The 26,630-nt window shown below is 35.0% G+C and overlaps 1 protein-coding gene across 3 annotated transcripts; it reads right to left on the bottom strand.

The window, feature by feature from the left end:
• Nucleotides 1-3,154: 3,154 nt before the first annotated feature.
• LOC136033721 (acyl-coenzyme A diphosphatase NUDT19-like) lies at nt 3,155-23,984 on the bottom strand. 3 transcript variants are annotated; one of them, XM_065714609.1, is made up of 4 exons: nt 23,906-23,984; nt 11,052-11,668; nt 9,338-9,545; nt 3,155-3,586 (listed from the first exon to the last, which is right to left on the bottom strand). In XM_065714609.1, exons 2-4 carry the CDS (start codon nt 11,652-11,654, stop codon nt 3,372-3,374), a joined length of 1,026 nt encoding a protein of 341 aa, XP_065570681.1. In that variant the 5' UTR covers nt 11,655-11,668; nt 23,906-23,984; the 3' UTR covers nt 3,155-3,371. The 3 variants fall into 3 exon arrangements, with proteins under 3 accessions (XP_065570681.1, XP_065570682.1, XP_065570684.1); XM_065714610.1 differs by having other exon boundaries at nt 23,815-23,938; XM_065714612.1 differs by lacking the exon at nt 23,906-23,984 and adding an exon at nt 23,456-23,757.
• Nucleotides 23,985-26,630: the final 2,646 nt, after the last annotated feature.

The following is a 26,630-nucleotide window of genomic DNA, read 5'->3' as shown; positions in this document are numbered from 1 at the left end:
TCAAAACTGCAATTGAGACACCAATTGAAGGAGGTGGGAATTATTACATCTTAGTTTGGCGCAAGACCGTATCCATGGTGGGGAGGATACCGAGCTTGACGTTTCCCCGACATTTTAGTCCGATCCTCTAAAAATGCTTATAGGTCACTTTTAAGAGTTTTGTAACATTTTTTTGGCAACCCCCTCTCTCTGAACAAAAGTCCTGGATATAACCATAGTTTGGGGAGAAATGAGCACCTATTGAAGAGCATATATATATATATATATATATATATATATATATATATATATATATATATATACATATACACATATACATATATACACACACATATATACATACATATATATATATATATATATATATATATATATATATATATATATATATATATATATATATATATATATATATATATATATATATATATATGTATAAATATTTAAATTTTTATTTTAATTGTTTTCCTAAAATAACATGGGAAGCCATTAGGTTCAAATATTCAAGTTCCCTCATCAAAAAGAACTACATGACCTGCATTTTCGACAATGGGGAGGACCAAATCAGAATCAATATCCCCATTTTATTTTAAATTTCACATCAGAGAAAAATATTGAATTCGTGCCCTCTTTTCCCAGGGAGCCGGTGTTTACCCTCCCCCCTCAGAATATTCCCCCCTCCGCGGAAAGTTCAACCTATTTTACCCTTGAATAATTCCAAGATTTTCATTAGAAGGATAACTGACATTTTTATTCTTCTGTTTAAGCCAGGGGTAATCATATTGCATTATCTATAGTAAAGACCGATAAGGGTTCATTGCATTAATATTTGTTCATTTTTTTCCCAGAGGCACTTCATGTGGAAGGGAGGACCTTTGGAGGGGGCTCAGTCAATTAGAAATCGAAAGTTCCAGTGCCCCTTTTTAAGATTTACCCTACTTTTGAATGAATTCCTACCGAATGAGTTGTTACCGACTACAGTGTCTAAAAGAAATTCTTATTCTAGTTTAATGGTCCTTGGGTTTCTGCAGTTGTTTTGAAAAATCTTCAGATCAATGCGAAATTAGTTCTAGAGAAGATGGAAGGGTGGAGGTAGAAATTAATATACAATCCTCAGGGCAGTTTCCAGGACTTTTATTTAGGGAAGGAGGCTTCAGGATGGATACGGTCAAGTAAATCAGAATTTAAGTCTGAAGGAGAAAAATAAGATTTGCAAGCAAATCCTCTTGAAGGCAGTCTTAAGGACTGAGAAAGTGACTGAATATTCCACTCTCATGATCCAGTGCTTAGTTAATCAAAGTGTTACAAATCTCTTTCATAAATGAATTCGGTACTTTTATAAATAAATGAATAATAGCATGTATATGATATGAGGAAAGTGGCTGAATACGGCCAGATAAACATGCAAGGCTGGTAGGGTAACTTTACAACACTAATCTCACTATCCAAATTCAAATATGTACCATGCCATCTTAATCCATATATGATGCAGCTTTAGGTTCATTCTAAATGGCTGGCTTAATTTAATTCGTTATAATAATCTGATCCACTCTTTTTGCCTCACCCCTGTATCATTTTATTCTAAACATCCTAATGCCTTAAACTACTAGGACCTATACCTAGTGTCCTAATAGCCGCTGAAAATGATGAAAAAAGAGGGATTAACATGAACAACTTGGTATAGTGTTACCAATTACGAAAGGAGTTAGTTCCCTGCCATAAATAAAACGTTTGGTTTGAAACTGAACCCATTTTACAGGAAAGCAAAAGATCTGAAAAATGGGTATATCAGTTGTGTTACTGTTTAGAAGCAGGACAATAAAGTTTAGTCAGACAGAAAGTAGTATCTAGCCCCTTTCGAATCACCACACCTGAACCGTTCCTTCAATATTTCCTTGGTACAGATTCCAAATACAAATTAGATAATTGTAGAGGATTCTATCCAATTGTGTCCAACCCAAAAGGTTGGACACCCTTCCTCTAAGCTATTCCAAACATACTTTTTCTTGATACCATCGTTTCAGTTCCATCGAATTGTCCTTGAATATATTCAAGGAAGACAATAAGTGAGCCAGTCATTGAAAAGGGGATCTGGTGTATCTACACAAATTCTCGGTTTTATTCCATTTTAAGAATGCTTACCCTTCTCTTTCAACAAATGCGTGTAAGCGAAAGATCTTAGAAAGATACACAAACCAAATATTACTACTTTCAGCAACCTCCATGCGTCTTACCATGTGGACGGAATACATATTATACAAAGATAGACCTTGGAAGAGGGCTAGGGAAGAACAGTAGAATTCTGCCCGCGGGAAACCTATATCATCTTAACTTTCTATATTTAATTTTAATATCATTTCCAGTAGTACAAGGTCTTAGGCTTAGCCTTTACTTAAAATCGAGTCATACCAGGCTCAAATAATTACGAAATCTCATAATGCCATGAGACAGCCTGCTATAAGAGTCCAGTTATAATACGTGATAAAAAAAAAGTGAACCTTCAATAAAACTGCACTAAAACATATCTAGTATAAGCTGAACAGATTCAAAATAATCATTTTAGATGAATTACTTTCATAATGATCTTTATTTTGATAAATTCCGGTTACAGCGAGTTAGTCTTATAGTAAAGTTCGCCTGATGCCTTCGAATTTCATAACAGTTATGACAAAACACTAGAATGGAAAATTTTTAGCTTGAGTGAATACAGAGGCAAATATATAAACAAATATTTCTTTTACTCGTCCTCAGCAAAATTTAGGCAATGTATGCTTAAATCAGTTGTGGTAATATCCTCATAGCAAAGACTGGATTTACAAGTATCTGACTCTCTTGGCTGTCCAACCTTCTTAAAGGAATAAATACGAGATGTACATTTTTGAAATTTTGCATAAGAACAGATACGACTGAATCTACATAAATTATGCACATATCTAGTTTTACGATATGTTGCACAATGTTTTGAGTTCCTATGATGAGATCAGGTAACTCCTGCTAACCTGCTCTGTAAAATTTCCTTATTTCAACGATTCATGTGCAATACAGAATAACGATTATCAGAAATAGCACATATCAACAATTTTTCATCAAAAAACGATAACTGGATGCAAAAGTTTTCTTGTCTTCATAAGCTTAGAGCTTCATTGAACCTAAATTACATTAAAAAAACTATATATTTGAAAAAAGACAACATGTTAAATTAAAATAAAAGTAAAATAAAATAAACAAAGATACTGGTATTCACCCTTAATGTAATTATACTAGATTACACTCAATGGAAGAATTCTTTCCTTTCTATCATTTTCATTTTTCTTCTCCTCAGTTTCCTTTTCTACTACTTTCCTATTCCCAGTTTCCTTTTCTATCATCCTTCACAAGGAAGATTTTATCAAAGAGTCAAAAGAAACTGGAGTAGGATGACCACAAGGGTCTTGAATATTCCGAATTATTAAAGAGGCATTAAAAAAATCTTGGTATTCAAATCGATTCAAATTACTAAGTTCCTTTAGCTCCTTCAATGACTTTTCCAAGTCTATCACCTCTTTTTCACCAAGAAAATCTGGATTTTCAGGATAAAGGTAGTCTCCTAAAAGATAAAAAAAAACAGCATAAAACATATAAGAGAAAAATATGATGGTTGTCCATACTTTAAAAACAGGCGTGAAAAAAAAGTGATATACGCTTAAAAAACATTGATTTGACAAATGCTATATCTTTTAAGATACTTGGCAGTTAGAAGCTGTTTTTTCCCCCGGTCTCAAAGCCTGACCGTATTTTATCCCTAGTCCTGGGCGTAATTGGAGCCATGCTAGGTAAGTCACTTCGAATTTTAACTACATTCCCAAAGTTGCTGGTGTTTGGCCAGCCATTTAATTGCCAGCTTACCTCCTCTTTTTGTCAGAATTATGACAGGAGGACACTAAGGGCCGGTTGAAATCTCTTATACATCATGAACTAAGGCCAGATAACATCTTGCAGTGCATTAGATATGAATCCATCCCCGAACAGACGATGTTTAATCTCCCAGGTAAGTTCTATTGAGCAAAAGCAAAAACTTTTAACTGATGCTGTTAGTGAGGAGGCTCTTAAACCAAAAGCCAAAAATACCACGGTAGATTCTGTTTGGAGTCAGATTAGTTTTGCTAGAGGCCTATTTGAAACTATGAATTCCAAAGTACAAAGTTGATTATGTTTCTAAAGGAAAAATGGATTATATAAAGCAAGACATCTATGGAAACTTAGTTTTGATATTGACCATCTCGTAACATCAATGACCATAAGGACCACCAATCAATTAGAAACCAGATTATTCCACTTTCAGCTGCTCAGAATGAGACACATGAAACTCATTAAGACATAACAATTTTCCTGGCTTTCCTGTGCTAAAAAGTGATTTAATACAATCAAAGAGAATAAGCAAGCGGGGTTATACACGAAGAGCTCTTATTGTGGTTCTCCCAAATCTTGGACCCAAATATTATCAGAAAAGTATTCAAAGGTTCTGATGTCCTGTTTTTAGAGACACTAATCAAGCGACGACTTGCTTTGCTTGCTAATGCTAAATCTAATTGCCAAGACTATGGTAAATTGACCTTGGCGTGAATCTCAAATGGGGAAACCTGACCACTAAAATAAGATATAATGCAATTGGAGTCGAAGAAACAAAACAAAGTTAGGCTGCTAATGTCTTGAATAGGTGTAATTTGTAATAGGTAATAGGTATTTGTAATAGGTGTAACTTGTGGTGCCTTTTGTTTGCTCTTTTGCTAAGTCACGAAAGTGATGCAGTTAATTATTATATACTTAAATTATTTCCATAGACCCTAATGAACAACCACTTGGTAGTGCTTCTTTATTTTAAAGGTTTTTCCCTTCTCCCTCACAGTTTTCCTAGAATTTCGTTCTTAAGAAAAAACATTTTTTTAATAGCCTTATCAAGAAACAAATGTGCACGCTTCGTAGCTTTAACTTTATATAACTTAAAGGTTCGAACAATAATTCTTATTCACCATCTGAACTTATGCAGTCTTGTGGCTTTGTTCTTTCCATTTAATATCCTGCCCATGTAGGTCCTAGTCGTATTATACATAGCCATCTTAGCAGTATTTTTATTTCTAATTAGTCCTTCCGATTCTTCCAATTATGTACACTTTTTGTTCTTCTGGTAAGTCCGATAATTTCTACGTTTCTTTTCTCTCTCTATACTTTAAGTCATGGGCAATAGTAACAATAGCTTCATTGACTGTTATAACTATAAAAGTTAAAAAGATGTTCATATTACAGGCATAGTTCACCGCTGTTACAAGTAATGATACATTTCCTAATTCTACCTCTGAGGATATATTATCCCTGGGTAGGCGTCTAACGAGCTGCAAAATAGTCACTAAGATTTTTTAGTAACTTACTTTATATAATAGATAAGTATCTATAACACCCAGCAAATGATATTTCTGAAAACAATCAAGCTAAGCTACAAAACAGGCAACGGTTTTTTTTGGAGTGCTTTTGCAATCAGAGCTAGCTGGTTTTCAATACCCACAAATTCTATACATTTTTTTCTCATTTTTTAAATCTGAAGATTTTAAGGCAGACAACTACACCTAATTACAGAATAGCATAGTCAGTAGCAGTCAGTTTCCCATTAAAAATGTGATAAATTTTGACGTAGTTGGTTAAGCATAACCGATTTGGTCTCACAGCTGAGGGAACAAATTAAAATTGTCAAGATGTGTTGTTTCAGGGGTAGGAGGGTAAAAGGACCTCAGAAAAGGTATTTTTTGGAGGAGGCACGAGCTATTGTTCTCCTGTTTCTACTAAAGAGGATACACTTCTTTCAATTCTTTTTTATTTCTTTCATACAACAGGTTCTTTGCAGAAGCTAATAATTCAATAGGTCAATATGATAAAAATCAGCTGAATTTATCCCCTTCAGTTAATAGTAAGTATGTTTCAGATTCAATAAGGTTACCAAATGAGGGGGCAATTTTTAGTATTTTATCTTAACACAGAGGGTCTATGTTTGTCGACTGATTGTTTAAGACAGATAGTTCATGATGTTCTACCTGATGTTATCAGGTTATGTGGGACGTTTTTGAGTTCTCAGCATGGAGTTCTTGGGGATATGCCACGTTCTATAATGGGATTATTGAATCGACGGACGATAATCAAAGGTGGCCTTAACATGTGACAAATTGTGATGTACACAGGAGAGAATTATCAAGAAATGAAGAAAGTACTACAAATATTAAAAAATAATTAAGGCCTCAGGTGTTGATAGAGTGATAAATGAGTGTCTTAAATATGGTGGCTCTGAGGTTATAAATAAGTTTATGAGGATTATGAATATGATTTTTGAAAAGGGGAAGTAGCTAGCGATTTTAGGAAAACCCTAATTAGACCACTGTATAAGAAAGGTGATTTGAGTGAGTGTGGTAATTCTAGAGGGATTAATCTGGTCACTATAGGTGGCAAGTTACTTAGTAATATGATGCTTTTTAGACTGAGAGATGCTGTAGACAAAGTTTTAAGAGAAGAACAGTGTGGTTTTAGGAAAAGAAGAGGATGGGTCGACCAAAATTTTACTCTCAGATTAACAATTGAGAAGTGCCTGAGTAAAAAAACACCTTTAGTCCTCAGTTTTATAGATTATAAGCAAGCGTTCAACTCTGTTGGTAGAAGAGCTTTACAAAAGGTCTTATTCTTGTATGGCATACCAGACAAGTAGGAAATGAGGTTAGCAGCTGGCTTCGTACTGAATCAGGAGTTAAGCAGGATTGAGTTCTATCCCCCTTTATATGGATCATTTTGATGGACTTTGCCTTAAAAAGCACAGGAAGGGCAATGGGAGAACATGGAATTAAATGGGAAAAAAAGGTTCCCTGGATTTGCATTAAGCTGATGATTGAAGCATCCTAGTATGATCAAAATGAATGAGCTTTTAGAGGTTTTGCGGGTTCAGGGTGCTAGAATAAGTTGAATAACACTAAGTCGCTAAGACTAGGAATAAGTGAAAAGGAAAAAGTAACATTGGGTAACGAAAACATTGATCAAATGGAAAGCAAAATAGCCAAGGCTCTTTGAGTCTACAATGATGGCAGTGGTTAAATATAGTTCTGAAGCATGGGCGCCCCAAAAAAAGGACAAAGGTTTGCTAGATGTTTTCCATAGAAATTGCTTACGGATCATTTTGGGTACCCGGTTCACTCTCCGTATTTCAAACAGCAGGCTGTACGAAAAGTGTGGTTCAATTCCGAATTCTAGGGCTATAATGGGAAAAAGGTTGAGATGGCTTGGGCACGTTCTGCGGATGAAGGATAACAGATTGCCGAAGATTGTCCTTTTCGGCCAACCGACTAGGCTAAACAGAAAGCAGGTCATCCATGGTTGAGGTCATAGGATGTCATAATGAAAGATTTAAGGGAAATGAGAACTTCCTGGGAGTGTAAAGAGAGAGGCTTTGGATAGATTAGTAGGAGAGGGATCGTGCGTAGCTGTGTGGGCCTCAGGCGGCTTGCTGCTGTGGTAAGTTGTTAGTAGCAGGAGTAATAGTAAATGTTTTGTTTCATGTAACGTTTATCTATCTTGAAATGGATCTCTGAAGAAAATCTAAAGATTCTTCCAAAAAAGAATGTTGTCAATACTTCAAATTGAAACAAACAAAACTAAAACACAGTAGATGAACACAGCGGTTTTCTCAAATTATAATGAAATTTCTTAGAGTATTATTCTACCTTAAACATCGTAGGCTACATGGGCTTTACTTTCAAATGTGCAATAGTTTTCGTGTTCAAATCTCGGTGACTATTTTTTTAATATTAAGTGTATAAGTAAAATCTAGAAAATCTCGAGTGATTGGGGAATCAAGAGCTCTTAGCCCCCCTGTAATGCATGTTGAGAAGATTAGGATTCATTATCCAAGAAATAAAATATAAAATAACTAAAATGAAAATACAATAACAGGTAAAACTTATTCACTGCCATAACTAACACATTTATAGTTTGTTTTAATTACAAATGGAAAGACAATGTGGTCTAAGAAATACTAGCATAAAAATTTTTTATTGTGAAGACCACAAAGACATATGAGACAAAAAAAAAATAGAAAAAAGACAAGGGGTCGTTAAACTTTTAGCTTCGAGATGCTTTATAAATCATTTTCTTGGTGTATCTTTAATAAGATGTTGACTAATAATAGTAATTAGTTTTTTACCCACTATTTTACAAAAGCGGGGCAATAAAAAGAAAGAAGAAAGAAATCATCAAAGGGCACAAAAATCATCAAAAAACACAAAATAATCAAAGACACAAAAATCATCAAAAGACACACAAACACTAGATAATGAACCTAATTAGGAGAAATGGACGATAAGGCGGTGTAACAGACCGATAATTAACGGTATATCATTTATTAATTTAAAAATTTATGTTTGGTATTTTTGAATGATATTTGTTGCTAAATATAATTAAGTTATTATTACGGAAAGAACAAAAGAGGAATAGCAAATATTCAACATACTGGTAACAATCAATCTTGATTCGTACGAAACCATTAAATACTATATTTTGCTAGATATAGGAGTTCATTATGACAAAAATTGTTTCTATATTGCAAACAAGCGCCTTAAGACTAACGTAACTAGTTTCAGTTTTTGATGAGAAAACAGACAAGATTGTAATAGACAGAATACATAGTTTAATATCTACAAAGATTTATCTCAAGTTACAAATGGACATCAAAAGCGAGGCAAGTCAAAGACATATTTGTGAGTTACATTAGACATATGTGGAAAGAATAAGTCAATGTCATAAAACGGGGGGGGGGGGGGAATGCCGCTTTAGGTGGTCAAGTTTAGCAATACACCATCCTCTATTTTAGATACCATTACTGAAATACATGCTCAATTTTTAGACAGGTTTAATCAAAATTAATATTCAATTTGAAGCTTAGTACAGGAATAGTTTTTCATTCCAGATTTGAATAAGAACATCTTAAAAAAACTAGGGTATGAAGCTGAATAGCAAGGCTTAACTTTGGACATAAAACATTGCAAATTAAGTTAGATAGTTCTTTAGTCGACATAGTGAAGCCTCTTTTGTATCTTCAATCACTGGATGTTTTTCCTACCGTTTATGGAGAGTAAATAGATCTCTGCAACTACCAGCCGACTTTTCACTTCTACTTCTCACAGTTTTCTTTCTAGTTTCTTAACTGATCTTATTCTACTCTACCCCTTTTAGCAGTTCTACTACCCTATACCTGTTCTCTTTTAATACTGGATATCTCAATAGCACAATATAAAATGAGTGTAACTGATTTTTATTAAAGTATGAAGCTAACCTGGTAAAGTAGATATAATGCCGTCTGTGGCATTCATCCTGACAGGCATCCATCTATTAACACCAAGTTTGGCTCTTTTCTCTGCAAATTCCTTCAATCCATCGAAAGACTTGAATGCACATAGACGAGAAAGTTCATAGACTTGGGGAGGTGCCAGCCAAATTTCACGGGAGATATGTAGCTTGAGGGCTTCTTCAGGACTGAGCCACTTTGAAATAAATGTTTTATTAGCATGTAAGGTAATCATTAGTGTCATACTAATTGTAGGTGCTCAAGGTACTATCAATTCAAGCAGTTTAAAATAAAACATTTCCCCCTGAGATTATAATATTTAGATGATAATACATTGTTGTGCCTCAAAAAACGGGTCATCTGACGATTTCAAAATTTTACAGGAGAGCCAAATAAAGGGTACTAAGTTTTTGATATGTAGCTTAAGGGCTTCTTCAGAACTCAGCCACTTTGAAATAAATGCGTCATTAGTATGCAAAGTAGTTGGTAGTGACACACTAATTGTAGGGGCCTAAGGTATTAAAATTCAAGCAGTTTGAAATCGAATATTTCCCGCTTAGACTATAGGCTACTATTTAGACGATAATACATTGTTGTGCCCAAAACAAAATGGAGCATCTCCGTTTCTAAATTTTACAGGAGAGAAGAACAAAGGGTACTAAGTCTTCGGCGTGAACTACTTTTATTCTAAGATATACATTAGAAAGATTGCGAAGACGATATTCAATATCATTATAATGTAGCAGGGTTTTTTTCGCATATTCTAGCTAAAATTACACAAGCTAGCCTTTAAGCTAGTCGTACCCAAGCGTTATTTGTTCCGATCATAGATAGTCCCTCATGTCCTTTGAAATAAGTGTGCCTCAGCACATACAATCAGTGGATAAACGTTCACTAGAACATACTTGCATAGAGGACAAGAGAGGGGATTGGTCTGAGGAACTGTTTTTGGAATTTTTGAATAATGGATAAAAAATACGGTTTTTTGTGCTTTGACTCCCTTTCTAGAAATGAAACAGTGTGCACCAATATCATAGAGGAGAATTTCACTTTCTAATACATTTTGAGAAGAGTGTCATAGACACACTATCGTTTCAGCATATAAACCTGATCCTAAGCAATTACATGAAATTTCATTGCTATGGTGGGCCTACTAAACGGATCTAGCACCACTTCGTGTGCGAGTGTAGATTATCAAATATTACTGTCCTTGATGAGCAAGCACAAAAGAACACTAATTTAAATAGGATACTTATAATACAACAAAATCAACATTTATAATCTAATTATGGAAAATAGCAAGAGATTAATATAGTATATGAAAGCTATTATATAGTATATGATATAGTATATGAAATATGAAAGCTATCAGAATTTAAGTGAGCTATCTCTCTAGGCGTTTGTCTTGATGTGATGACCAACTGTGGCACAAGAAACTCCTTACAAAGAGGTGACTGAATGTTTTTTAGAAGACAGTCATTAACGTCATACCAAAATTTTCCAGGAAAGTAGCACCAAATGTTCCTCTTGATACATTAATGTGGATTGCTACTGAAGATCCCAATTATTAATATTATACTAATCACTTTTAAGAATGGCCGAGATGTTTCCTGAGAATTTTTAGGGAAGACTTGGGAGTTCCTACCAAATGGTTTTACAATCTAACTGTGCAAAATTTCAAATAAGCAAGAAACCTGTTTACCCTAAATTCACTTATTTCAGAATCATCAACAGTTGCTAATGGAATTTCCTCTAGACAGCAGATATAAAACATAGTGTCAAATCGACGAGGACCAACATCCACAGGTGTCAACCAGCATGACCATTCATGCAAATTTTTCACATCAGGCAGTATACTATGCTCCAAGCATAAATTGAGAAACTTACTGGCGTTTTCAAAAACTTCACGGCGCCAAATTTTCAATGAACATGGATCAATTGCTTTCTCTGTCTTTTGGCAGATCAAAACTCCTGTTTCTTCAAAGGTTTCACGGATGGCAGTAATTTTAAAATATATCTCTGGTATCAACTTGTTAACTTCTCTAGATTTGTACAACTCTGGCAGTGCATCAGCTTCGTATTCCGGATAATCAGAACCGATCACAGCTTCATATTTCAAATCACTGTCATGTGGATCCCAAATCCCACCAGGAAATACAAATGCTTTTGCCATAAATCCACTTTTTGCACTTCTTTTGAGCAACAACAATTTGTAGTCAAATGATTCATTTATGCTTCTGTTAAGGGCTAAATTCCTTGCAGCAACTATAAGCGTAGAAGCAGCTTTCCAAGGTGCTGTTGGCATCAGCTCACGGTTGACTATAAAAATAATTTACTGTTAGACAAGTTTTGGAGAAGAAGATGGAAACAAAACTAAAGCTCATAGATAAAGATCTTAATAAGTTTCCAAATGACAAAAGCTCAGATTTTTGCATCCTACTTCTTAAACTTCAAATAAATCTGATAAAATTAATTAGCACTACAACCTTTACTACTGTGACTAACAACTTATTGCAGCACTAAACCACCTGATGCCAACACATCCACAAATACCCTTTGTTCATCCAATCAACTCAAAGTTTTTTCTTTTCCCCCTCCCATGAAGCTGTAATTTCATTTGGATTCCCTGTTACATTTCTTCCAACTCCATTTGGGATCTGCCTCCTTTTGGCGGCCCTGCTCACGCAAAAAAACACATAAATATACATATATGAATATATATATATATATATATATATATATATATATATATATATATATATATATATATATATATATATATATATATATATATATTATGTATATATATATATTATGTATATATATATATATATATATATATATATATATATATATATATATATATATATATATATATATATATATATATACATAATATATATATATACATAATATATATATATATATATATATATATATATATATATATATATATATATATATATATATATATATATATATATATATATATATATATATATATATATATTATGTATATATATATATATATATATATATATATATATATATATATATATATATATATATATATATATATATGTATATTTATACATATATATGTATATATATATCAAGGTTTTGACAGGTCTGTTCGTTTCAAATTATAGGCTCTGTCCTATTTATATAGGATTTCCCGAGGCCAAATATAGGATTCGGAAGTCTTCGGGATGAGATCAGTGTTAGATGGCGTTGGATGCCTGGTCACGTAAATTCGTCATTTCCCGAGTTTCTGCATTTTTTTTTTTTTTTTTTTTTTTTAATCAGATACACATACTGTGCCAATGATTGACTGATACGGGTAAAATACCTGGAATCAATCTTGCTGCTTCTTGGGCATCAATTTCGATATGAGGTCAGTTTTTCTCTTTGCAAGAGACTGCTCCGTTCTCGCAGATTCTACCATCTGCTCTCTTTCACTTGTTCTGGACTTCACAGCTCCTTCGAGCAAAGAAACAGCTAGGGCAATGTGTATGGAACTCTTGGACCCGGCAGCCTTCTTCATTCTATCGGTCACTTCTTGAAGTAGAGTATCTGCTACTGTTCTCTTTTCTCTGATGCTCTAAGTTTTTCTTTTCGCTTTCCAGGTCTTCTATTTCTTTTTTTTTGTCGTGGACCTCCTGTAACTTCCACTTGTTGTCCTCTTCAAAAGCTCCTTTCTCCTTCTCGGATAGCTCTTCTCTTTTCTCCAAAGAGAAGAGCTTTCTCTTCTCTTTGGATATATATAATATATATATATATATATATATATATATATATATATATATATATATATATATATATATATATATATATATATATATATATATATATATATATATATATATATATATATATATATATATATATATATATATATATATATATATATATATATATATATATATATATATATATATATATATATATTCTTAGGAAGGCAATCCTATTATTCCTATATTTTCGACTGAAGATTACTTAGAACATTGCTCATGATTTGCAATTTTCACTTCTCTTTAAGTAAGCCAAGATGTGCTTTTCTGTTTGCTTTTGACTCTGTTGTAGACTGTGCTGTCTTTCGGTGTAGATCGATAATTAATTACAACTGTTGAGCTGTTTGAACTTAACTAATGTTTTGCATTGGGCTTAGTAAGCGGCTTCTGTCTGGACTATGCTGTTGTGTTGACTTAGTGGCCTGTGTTTTGTTTTTTGTCATGTTGGGCCGGTCCGAAATGAGCAAAGATCAGTATACAGGCTGGCAGTATCTGCTTAATGAGACTGGAATTCTTGCGACTTATGGGTTTCCTGCCTGAACGCTATTTAAAAGGCTGATGCGAATACGGCCTAGTTTTGGACATATCCATAATTTTTCTTTGTATGGTCTTTTAATCTTGGGATGCTATTTAGCAGGTGATGCTTGTTAATTAAGTATGGGGCCTACCAAGTTTAATAGTTCATGGCTTGCTAAGACGGACTGCAGCGGTAGAAAGATTGGCGAATGGTGTAAGACTGGGAACGATCAGTACTCGTTCTTTTGCAAACTCTGCTTGAAAGATTTTGGTTGCACAGCTGGGGTTGCTCAGGGGTAAACCAACATGCGCGATCTGCAGAACACAAAGCCGCAGTTACTGCTTAACTACATCCACTATAGCTTCAACTGAATAGACAATCTCGAGTTGATGAAACAACCAAGGATAAACCGTTAATTGGTACAAACATGTGTTGTAAGCGTGATGCCGCTTATAAAGCTGAGTTAATATGGGTACTTCAGACAGTACAGAGTTCCATGTCTGCTAACTCTTCAGACCATCGATGTTTTCCGGTAAGATCTCTGACGAAATGCCCCTATGTGCGAAGAAACTCATGTATCTTATCACCGATGCACTGCATTCTTACTGTAAGCAAATGCTTGTGAAGGACATTCAATCATATCTTGTACTAGAATATGACAAGACAACCAGCAACGCTGGTATGAAAGAGTTACAGATGCGTGTTCGATATTGGCCCTCATATGGAAACGAATTCCAGAGTAGACTTTTATGCACAAGTTTTATGGGCCACACTACAAGTGATGATCTGTGTAGGAAGATTATGTCAGCCATTGAGCAGAACCAGCTGCCATCACGCTTGGAAGTGATGGACCAAACGTCAACAAAGCGTTTGGAACAATTTCAATGCCAAAAAAAAGAAAGTGACGGGAAAGGGAATGTTGGATATTGGTACTTGACAAGGGAGGGAGACAAGGGCAATAATAAAATTCAATAGTCTTCCAATTTGTCTTGCAGGGACGATGGAGCTTGAGATAATTGATACCTGTGAATCAGCCAGCCTACGTCGACCTTATCAATCTGGGTAGTTTCTAACTTCCTCATTATGTTCGGATAACATAGACGACATTCCCCTAGGACTTCGTCCTAGGAAGGTAGTATTCTACCCTGCATCTTACTACAGTAAGGCAGCTGAATAAGATAGGGAATGTGAATTAGTTCTCCCAAATCCCACTCGGCAAACTCAAATGTCCAAAACATTTTCCAAAACCCCCTTTATAATGTGTCTCCCCTCCCGTGACCCACCCTTATCATACCCCTATCAATGACTCCCGTAAACCTTACCCCAAATCGATGGGCTCTTAAGAAAGAGAATAAAAAAATCTGCCAAAAAAAGAAAACACAATATGAAGATGAAGATCTAGCAAGCAAGTTTAATTATACGATTGATTTTTCCTGAAAACGAGGTTTATCTTATAATTTTATGACGAAATGATTCGTAAACTGATCGTGCGAGCAGTTTCATGTCCAAATTTCTAACAGATCAAGAGCAAAATCTTGGGTAAGGGGGCTGCTGAACCAAGGGCGCCAATGTGAGTCGAGGTGGGCACCAAATTAAAAAGTTTATTTTAAAAAAGATTAAAAAAGAACAGAATAAGGGCGCCAGAAATATCTTGGGGGAAGGGTCACCCCTCCCCCAACCTCATGGATCTGTTCCTGGCCTAAATTGCTTTTAACTATTTCATTCATCTATTTTCAACCAAATTAGCTATATAGTCAAACAGTTCGTGGTAACAAACTGTAGTAAGGAGCGACCAGGCTCAATAATAACCGAAACTCTAAAAAATGGAATTTTGATACCAATAGTAACATCAAAAAAATCTCATTTTACTGCTGATTTTAAATATATAACTTTCATCAAGATTAGTCTTACCTATCAAAAGTTACGAGCCTGAGAAAATTTGCCTCATTTAAAAAAAAGGGAAAACACCCCCTAAAAATCATACAATCTTAATGAAAATCACACCATCAGATTCAGCTTATCAGAGAATCTTATTGTAGAAGTTTCAAGCTCCTATCTACAAAAATGTGGAGTTTCGCATTTTTTGCCAGAAGACAAATCACGGATGCGTGTTTATTTGTTTGTTTTTTTGTTGTTTTTGTCCCCCAGGGGTAATCGTATCGACCAAGTGGTCCTAGAATGTCGCAAGAGGGCTCAATCTAACAGAAATTAAAAGTTCTAGTGCCCTTTTTAAGTGACCAAAAAAATTGGAGGGCACCTAGGCCCCCTCCCACACTCATTTTTCCCCAAAGTCACCAGATCGAAATTCTGAGATAGCCTTTTTATTCACCATAGTCGAAAAACTTAAGAACGATGTTTTTGGGGACGACTTGCTCCCCCGCAGTCCCCGTGGGAGGGGTTGCAAGTTACAAACTTTGACCTGTGTTTACATGTAGTAATGGTTACTGGGAAGTGTATGGACGTTTTCAGGGGGATTTGTTTGGTTTGGGGGGAGAGTTGAGGTGGGGGGCTGCGTAGGAGGATCTTTTCATGAAAAAACTTCTCATGGGGGAAGAGACTTTCAATGAAGCGGGCACAGGATTTTCTAGCATTATTTAAAAAAAATGAAAAAATAAATATGAAAAGTTTTTTTCTACTGAAAGTGAGGAGCAGCATTAAAACTTAAGACGAGCGGAAATTATTACACATATGAGGGGTTTACCTCCTCGTAATACCTCGCTCTTTACGCTAAAGTATTTTTAATAATTTCAACTATTTATTCTACGATCTTTGTAATTCAAGGGTCATTCTTATGGAATTGGGACAAAATTTAAGCTTTAGTGTAAAGCGCGAGGTATCGACGAGGGGTGAACCCCCTCATATAAAAACATACGAATATAGAAGTTCGTTACGTAAGTTAATTCGTAAATTACGTATATTTTTTACTAATGAAAATGTTTGTAAAAGAATTAAAAGTTCTCAATCAAAAAATTGGAGGGCAACTAGGCTTCCTCCCTCGCTCCTTTTTTCCCAAAATCTTCCGATTAAAACTATGAGAAAGCCATTTAGCAAAAAAAAATTAATATGCAAATTTCGTTTTAATTATTTATGTGCGGAGAGCCAAGATCAAAGCATGCATTAATTAAAAAACGTCCAGAAATTAAATAAAAAACAAGTTTTTTAAATGAAAGTAAGGAGCGACATTAAAACTTAAAACGAACAGAAATTACTCCGTATATGAAAGGTTCAAACCCTTTAAGAGAAAGAGTCAAACTTTAGCGTAAAGAGCAGGGTGTTGAAGAGGAAAAGCCCCTTTCATATACGGAGTAATTTCTGTTCGTTTTAAGTTTTAATGTCGCTCCTTACTTTCATTTTAAAAAACTCGTTTTTTTTATTTAATTCAAATAAATAGATTGAAAGATTTATCACACAAAACCCCTATTGAGGCATTCGCTATTTCATTAGTCAAAAAACTAAATAAAAATTTTTTGAATGGGGAGTAGACAGGGACAGTTCAAAAAATTACTCTTTAACATAAATTAATGTTGTAAGTTGCCTAGTCATATCCCCATCACTGAAGCCCAGACACCATACCTTAAATCGACAGGCTCACAAGAAAGAGAATAACATAAATCTACCAAAAAAAAGGAAAAAAGAAAACACATTCTGAAGATGAAGATCTAGCAGGGAAGTTAAATTATATGATTAATTTTTCATGAAAACGAGGTTTATCTTATAATTTTATGACTAAATGATTCGTAAACTGATCGTGTGAACAGTTTCATGTCTGAATCTCTAACAGATCAAGAGCAAAATCTTGCATAAGGGGGCTGCTGAACCAAGGGCGCCAATGTGACTCGAGGTGGGCCAGAAGTGTCTTAGGAGGAGGGTCACCCCCCTTCGAATCTCATGTATCTGTTCCTGGCCTAAATTGCTTTTAATTCTTTCATTCATCTAATCTCAACCCAATTAGCCATATAGTTAAAGTAAACAGATAGATATATTTATTCACACAAACGCCCTATTGGACCATTTGCTATTTAATTAATCACAAAACCAAAATTAAGGTTTTTTTTAGAGTGGAGGGGGCTTATTATTAGTCAAAACCTACTTTTCGATTTCCGGGTATTTTGCCAAAATGTCAGAAAATATTCTTTGATCCCCTTGTACATTCAGCCATCAGTCTTCGTCTCTTAGCCATTCTATGCTCCTGTCCAAATTTTTTACTTTTATCCATTTTGAACTTTAAGCTAAAAGGCTAATTTTCAATATGTCATTGTGAATAAACAAATAGCTATAACTGTGTTACCATGTTTATGAAAAGCTTGAAATAGGGGAAAGTTCCATGTTCGAAGAAAAATTTGTGCAGCAATCAAAGATTTTTATGCCAGTTTTGCAGATATTCTGAACTGGCTGAAGAAAAATAATTTTCGTTCAGTTTAAGTTTCAACTTTGCTCTTTACATTCATAGAAAAGCTTTGCGTTTTGTTGTTAATTGGGTAAATCACCTATAAATAATTGATCAAATTGACAAGTATACTTAGAAAAGGAGTAAAAAAAGAAAAAAGAAGGGAATGCGAATGATGGCACCAGAAAAATCTTGAGGGGCTAAGCCCCCCCCCCCTGGATCCGCTCCTGCCAACCAATCAATTAGTTAGCAAAAGCTTTTTACCACCCAAGAACCCAGATACCCATTTAACAAAGATATATGATGCATAACAAGATAAAAAAGAACAAAAGAAAAAAAAACTATTTAGAGCTATATCTAGGACCATTAAGGGAGAAGAATTGTCAGAAAAGTGACATTATATTTCGAAAGAGCATAAAATAAGGAAAGTAATGGTACTACTTTTATTTCATTAACATGTTTCTTTTAGAAGTGGTCATACACTAGAACTTCACGCAATTCTTTCTTTATAATATCAAATGTAGCATGTTAATCACATGATCATGTTCCCTTGCATTGTTATCTTCATTTTAGGACATTTTAAAACAATGTTTCTATTTAGTGTATTAATTACTAATGCAATCACTTGGGCTGTGCTAAATGCTTTTCATGGGCCAGGAATAGGAATGCAACTACCTTTTAAGAAAAACATACAATGCATCAAATGAGGAAGAAAAAGAACAAAATATATTAACTATGGTTGTATTTGGGACCGTCAGAGGGAGGATGCATTGTAAGAAAGGAAACTATAATGGTTAGAAAGAGCACAAAATGATGAACCTAATATTAGATCTAATATTACCCTTATTCTATTAACATGTTCTGTTTAGGAAGTCAGCCCATATCATTCCAATCAGAGGCAACACTATGGCGTTGCCTATAGTAAAGGCCACATGGCTCCAGTATTTTATTATAATTTCTTCAATTTTTCCCAGAGGCACTTAACATGGAATGGGTCGTCGTATATAATTCAGAGCGGTCTCATTCAATTGAAAATCGGAAATTCTAGTGCCCTTTTTCAGAGTTAAAAGTGATCAGATGGCAACTAGCCCCCCCCCCCGCCTTTTTTCCCAAGTCCATCCATTAAAAGTTTGAGATAGTTATTTTGTTAAAAATAGTTCAAAGATCATACAACAAAAGCTCCAGGGTCGACACAACCCCTCAGGGCTTGGGGGTTGGCATTGTAAGTTATGCCCGGGGGCATATATGGTTCTTATAGAAGGGATGCTGGGCAGGCATTGTAAGTTATGCCCTGGGGGCACATATAGTTCTTATAGAAGGGATGCTCGTATAAACTTCAGAAAAGGCTCATTTGATTGCAAAACTGAAAGTTCTAGTTCACTTTTAAAGAGTCAAAAGAGATTGAAGGGCAACTAGCCCCCCCCCCCAACGCTCTTTTTCCCTAACCAATCCTATAAAAATTCTGAGATAGCCATTTTGTTAAAAATACTTAAAACATCAGATAACAAAAACTCTGGGGTCGACACGAACCTCCAAATCCAGGGGGGGGGCAAATGTTTAAAGTTATGCCTTGGGGTATATAAGGCTTTTATGTAAGGGAAGGTCATATAGACTTCAGAGGTAGCACATTTGATTGGAAATTCAAAGTTCTAGCTACCTTTCTATGAGTCAAATAGGATCAGAGGGCATCTACCCCCCCCCCACGCACACCCTCTTTCCCCCAAACGCATCCAGTCAAAATTTCTAAATTATCAGTTTGTTTGAAATAGTCAAATGATCAGATAACAAAACTTCATGGTCAACATATCCCCCCCCCCCCCCAAGAGCGCAGAGAGGGTTGTAACTTATGCCTTGGGCACATATAAGGTTTTTATGGAAGAATTGGTCGTATAAGCCTTGGAAGGGACTCAAATGACTAGAAATTGAAGCTTCCAGTTCCCTTTTTAAGAGTCAAAAGTAATCTGATGGCAACTAACCTCCCCTCATCAGCCCCAAGGCCATAAGGCTCCAATTCTTTTCTTTCCAGAGGAGCTTCATATGGAAAGATGGTTGTATAAACTTTGGAGAGGGCTTATTTGATTGGAAATCAGAAGTTATAGTGCCATTTTGGGAGTAAAAAATGATCAAAGGGAAAATCGCCTCCATGCCCTTTTTTGCCCAAATACATCCAATAAAAAACTTAATTTTAGTTCAAGTATAAGACAACAAAAACTCCAGGGTGGACTCAACCCCCAGCACGGCATGCATTGTAAGTTATACTCTGGGGGCATATAAGGTTTTATGGAAAAGCTGCTCATATAGCTTCTCGTAAAGCTGCTCAAAAATCTTCAGAAGTGGTACATTTGATTGGAAATTGAAAGTTCTAGCTCACTTTTTAAGAGTCAAAAGAGATTGGAGGTCAACAAGCCCCTGCCCTTTTTTCCCTAAGCCCATAAAATAAAAATTTTGAGAGGGTCATTTTATTGAAAATAGTTCAAAATCAGATAAGAAAAACTCCATGGTCGACACAACGCCCCAGAGCCCAATGGCAAGTGTTTTAAGTTATGCTAAAGGGGAATATAAGGTTTTTATGTAAGAGGCAGTGGTATAAAGTTCAGAGGTAGCTCATTTGACTTGAAATTGAAAGTTCTGGTTACCTTTTTAAGATTCAAAAATGAACAGAGGGCTTCTACCCCCCCCCCAAGGAAATCTTCCTGTCCTTAAATGCAACCGATAGATTTCTGTTGGATCAAATAACAAAAACTTTGGGGTCAACATACAGAGTGCAGGGGAACCAAGGGTTGAAACTTTTGCCCCAGGAATATATAAGGTTTTCTGGAAGAGGTGGTCGTATAAACCTCAGAGGGGACACAAATGATTAGAAATTGAAACTTATAGTTCCCTTTTTAAGAGTCAAAAGTGATCTGATGGCAGCTACCCCCCCCCCCCCCACCCTGGATCACCAACCCTCTTTTTCCCAAATATGATTGTATTCTTTATGTAGCCATTATGGTCAAAATTGACCAAAAATCATATAATGGAAACTCCAGTGATAACCCAGCCCTCCCCAAAAACCCTGGGGCAAGTGTTGTAAGTTATGCACTGGGGCAAATAAGGTTTTTATGTAAGAGTTTGTTGTATAAACTTCAGAGGTGGCTCATTTGATTGGAAATTGGAAGTTGTTGTTACCTTTCTAAGAGTCAAAAGTGAACAAAGGGCATCTGCCCTCCCTCCCCCCTCACACACACACCCTCTTTTTTCCAAAGGCATTCAATCAAATTGTTGAGATAGCCATTCTTAAATAGCCCAACAATCAGATAACAAAGAATTCAGGGACAATATACCCTGCCCCCCCCCCCAAGAGCCCAAGGGAAGGATTATAAATTATGCTTAGAGACATATAAAATTTTAAAAAAGAGGTAAACTTTGGAGGGGACTCAAATGACTAGAAATTTAAACTTCTAGTTTCCTTTTTGAGAGTCAGAAGTAATCTGATGGCAACTAGCCTCCCTCCCCCCACCAACCATCTTTTCCTCAAATGTGTTCAGTCAAATTTTTTAGATTTTCATTTTGTCCAAAATAGACCAAAGATCATGTAATAAAAAATTTGGGGTGTATACAGCCACCCAGAAACCAGGGGAAAGTGTTGCAATTATGCCCTGGGGCACATAAGGTTTTTATGGAAGGAATGATGTATAACATCGCTGGGGCACATCCTATTGGAAATTTAAAGTTTTAGTTCCCTTTTTAAGAGTCAAAAGGGACCAGAGGGCAACTAGCCCTGGGGGCAACAGCTGACCTCTGGTCCTCCATGGACCAATAAACTCCCTCCCAATCCCAAAAAATTATCAACAATAAATCATGAGAGCTAACCCCTGCCCCTCCCTCCTTGGCCCATCCCCTCCCCCCCCCCCCAAAAAAAACAACTTATTGATAATATTTTATTCCAAAAATCATGGGAGCTGACCTCTGGCCCTCCCTCCATAGCCTCCCCCTAACCAAAAGAACTTATTAGTGATATTCTATTCAAAAAAATCATGGGAATTTAGTTTAATTTTGTTAGATCTTTCCAAAACTGTTCAAGACACCTAAATTGCATATTTAGTGCTCTACAAAAACAAATTATATTACAGATATTTTATTTTGTATTTATTACAACATTAAAAATAAAATAAAAATTGCAGTGAAACCATTCAAGGATTTACCAATAGGCCCACTAGGCCCTGTGGCTTTCACTATTTGTGAAGTTTTGAGGATTTCCCCAAAAATCCTACAAAAATGGAGCAGCAAAGACGCTTGGGCCTAGAAGCATCAAAGCTTTAAACCAGCTCTGGGAGAAATAGAACCTTGAGCTGATGAGTTTTCAGCAATTCACATAAGCATAGCCTACATCAAATATGTAGTTTAATTGTATTACTTTTTGCCAACACTGTTAGTTTATTTTGGAATAAAAAATTATTTTGAATTACAGTTGTATCTTTAACTGTGTCATTATTTTGTTGCATCTATACAGGAAAAGTGAGTCTTGGGTATGGGTCACTAGAATTTTAAACCCAATTTTAGGGGTTTTTGAGATCTTGGAAAGCTGTTGGTATAGGATATGTAAATGGAACTTCCAGGAATAAAATCAGAACCTAAAATATCCCCTTGGAAGCTGTTTTTAAGTTCCTATAAATCTTTATAATTTTCTTTAGTCTGATTTTCTTATATGCTGGGTTTGGGACATAAAGGATTAACATAAATATCTAGTTGTGCAGAGTAATAAAATATTTCAAAAACTAAATTGATTGATCTCTTTGCCAGTTGCCATTCAAAATTTTGCTCAGTTTTATCTCATTTTGTATGTAAAATTAGTCATTCGTTTTGTTTGAGATTTTTTTCTAAATGTATTTGAAAAGAAATTTGTTTATAAAAAGATGTATCCTCCAATAATTTCCCCTATCATAGACTCACCACTGCTATTCTGATGTCTGACCCTGCCTGGAAAATTTTCTGCAGGCACCAATGGTGGTAGGTCCCCTCAGAAGGAAACACTAAAATGTTCTGACAACTACTTTTAAATATTTTAAAATGCACAATATATGTACAAATAAATAGCTCAATTTATATACACTCCATGAATTTTCCTGCTGCTTTTTTACCTTTATACAAATTTGAAAAAAGAATCAAGCTTATGAAAATATGGAGTACATATAATTTAGGGATATATATTGACACATCAGGAGTGAAGGTAAAGTAATGCTCTTTTAGGAAAATAAAACTTGTAGTGAAACCAGTCAAGAATATACCAACAGGCCCACTAGGCCCTGCAGCTTTCACTATTCCCAAAGTTTGGGGAATTTCCCCAACATGCATCCCTCCTTAATGGCCCTAGATATAGCCTAAGCAATATAAAAACCCAAATAAAACACTAAAACAATGAAAATTCTTACTTTATGATAATGCAGGATGATTTATTAATCAGATTACCATGTTCCATTCCATTATTATTTTTATATACTTTTTGAAATCAATTCAAATAACATAAATTATGCACTCATTCACATGTAGGGATAAATTGCTCAGTGAAGGGATAGATAACTGGTTTCAGGAGGTATGCTGAATGACTTGACATGGCAGATAAATACATTATCAAAACTGTATGTATGATAATCAGGAGGGGAGGGTTCCTTTATGAGGGAATTGATTAGTAGGCTATAATTACAAAGGGCATAAAAAAGGAACAAAGTGGCCTAGTATGTTCATTTCGTCTTTGTGTCAGTTATGGAATCTTCTATATATTGAATAGCACCTTCTTGAAACGTAATATAGCTTGTAATTTCATTCCTGAGAGTTTCAAGCTCCTAACTCAACGAATTTCTAAGAAAGGCATAGAGTTTTACATTATAATGTTTTAAGGGAAAACTTCAGTCTCCTGATTTTTTCTATTTTCTTTATAGTCTCGTGAAAGTTTTGATAATATTTATAGGTAGCTCTGTAGCATAAATTAAATTAAAATTAGTTGTAATGAGGAGCTCTTATGGCAGGCATAAGGTTGCCCATAAAGTCGGTCAACTGTTTTCCTTTTATGAATTTCCAGAAGCTATTTCAGCTAGAACGAAATTGAGTTTTCTTTAATTTCAGAAGCAGTGAGCTAAAGGTTTCAAAAGACACAATGTTTTTCAAGCTTAAGACCACCGTCTTTGTTTAACTCTGTTCTCACAAATAGACGATTACTCGCATGCAACAAAGATTATTTGGTCAAGGATATGATACTCGTAGCTTTGTGCAAATTTATGACAAAATGTATTTGATATTATGATTGCAGCGTTGACATTTGGTTTTCAAGTTCAAAATTACGACATTTCATAAAAAAATCCCAAAGGTATGAACTTACAATAATACGGTAGAGCAAAGTGGCTCCGATTCACGAAAATGCAGGCGGGAGGGTAAAGATTTTTTGTGATTTACTAGGTTGCAGCTGCTGAAACAGCGATTGAAGTTATTTCCAAAAATTATTTATTCTTAATTACAAAAGACACTATATGTGGCAATTTCCTTTAAAATGGGCCATTAAACAGCTCTCTATGATGTTTCAGTGCCCCGCTAGCTGCGAAGAAGGAGAAACAGAAAAAAGGCACTTTGGGTGTAGAATATCGTAGTTGCAGCCACCTACCCTGTTTTCCAAGCCAATGGAATTTTTGCTGTTGAACCCAAGGGACTGTAAGTTTCCTTAATAAGGTTTTCAGAGGAGGCTGTTCTAATGGTGTACATTGTGTTTTAATCTGATACCATTTTTTGGAGTTTTAGGAGTGCGGTTCTATACAATGGCTGTGAAAACACGAAGCACAGATGTGATAAATAAAAATAACCAGTTAGCCAGTCTCGCTGTTTTAATATAGTATACACGGTAACTAAAATAGAAAATAGCTATGAAACAGAAATAAGAAGGTATTTTTCAATGTCTAACAGGGGGGGGGGCTATTACCCCCCTTCCCCCTAATTGGCTTGCCTGGTAGAGTAAACACTTATTTTAAGTGTTTTCCGGGGCTTTTTAAGTCTTAGAGATTTTCTAGGCATATTAGAATATTTCAACTTTGGAGTTACTCAAAGGTCTTTTTTATTTGCTACTTTATCTCTTTGGTAAGCAAATTGTCTCCGTTAAGTGTCCATGGTTTAGAAATTCAAAACTAGAGCTAAGAATGCATTACCTTTTCTATAAAAAAAAACAACAACTTTCATTCGGAGGTATACACGCTTAAGCTGCCTAAAGAAAACATTACGACTTAATAGTCCTGTTATAGTAAAAATTTGCTGTAAAGCCAAAAAGGTGAAATTCTTCTGTTAGCGGGACAAGCTTCATGGGAGAATAAACGAAAACAAACATGAAAAAGTAGCCAAGCCCTCCTAAATGCTGTTGCTAGGGAACAACTAGATTAGTGATAAAAGCTTTTGAAAAGATAGAAATTCAGTAGCGTTTTTTGCCTGTTGGCGCGCACAAGGTAAAAAGTTCTTAAAGCAGTTTTTGGATTCTATATTGGATTCAGTGCCATAATTGTTATTTAGTCTATTTTTACTAACAAACAAAAATTATGAGAAATTATTTAGTCCATCGCAATGACGTCAATTCGTCTAGCTATTATATTTGTGTCAGATCTGGCAAAATAACTGTTACATTTCTTACTGGATTTCTATAGTTTAGTCTTTTTTTTTAACTTTGCGTAAAAAAGTAGCTGTCAAATTTTTCACTGGATTGCTATGATTTTAGTCCTTTTTTTTACTTTAACGTGCAAAATATTGTGAACCTAATTGTATAACAGAAAAAAAAAATAGTAACTCAAATTAAAATAAGGAGCAACATCAAATCATTAAAGACGCAGAAACTACCCTATACATGAACCATTCCTACTCTTTAGAAACTTTGGCTCTGTACACTAGTTTTAGATCGTACTCTCATGTAAATAACTTTTATTTTCGGACAGGTACCTTTTTTGCGTCAGAGTACCTACAGAATGAATTATCTATTTAAAATGTATTTTCTGTGTTTGAATGGTTTTTAATACATGAAAAACAGTTAAATTTTTAGCCAAAACATCTTTGAAAGGTGTGATAAAAATGAAATAATCTTGTGTAATGCACTTTGATAAGCTTTTAGTAAAGGTCAACTTAAACTTGACGCGAAGAGAAAAAGAAGGTTAAGGGAATGAAAATTATCTTCATATTTGGAAGAAGTCCCAATTGAAGTTTGTACTAACTGAGAAATTTAAAATCAAAACAAATAGATTAGAACTATCAAGATCAAGAAAATAGCTGTTTGTCCAAAAACCATAACGATTTTTCAAATTGTCGTTTTTGCGATCGAGGCTCAATTTGGTCTCTGTAGGAAGATGCAGTATCAAAAGGCATCTAAACTAATAAATTCAAAGTTATCAAAAGCTGTTATACAGCCCCATGGTCTAGAGGACATAATGTTGCTGGGTGGCATCATTGCTCCTGAACAAAAAGAAACACCCGTTTAATGTAAAATGTTGTTCTTAAGAATCCCCGTTTAAATAACACGGCTAATAGTACCGACAACTCACTACAGCACCAACTCACCTGAGGCCCATATAGGAACGCATATTTCTC

The sequence above is a fragment of the Artemia franciscana genome, chromosome 12 (assembly GCF_032884065.1).
Source record: "Artemia franciscana chromosome 12, ASM3288406v1, whole genome shotgun sequence".
NCBI lineage: Eukaryota > Metazoa > Arthropoda > Branchiopoda > Anostraca > Artemiidae > Artemia > Artemia franciscana.
This window is presented reverse-complemented; position numbering and strand designations above follow the sequence as displayed.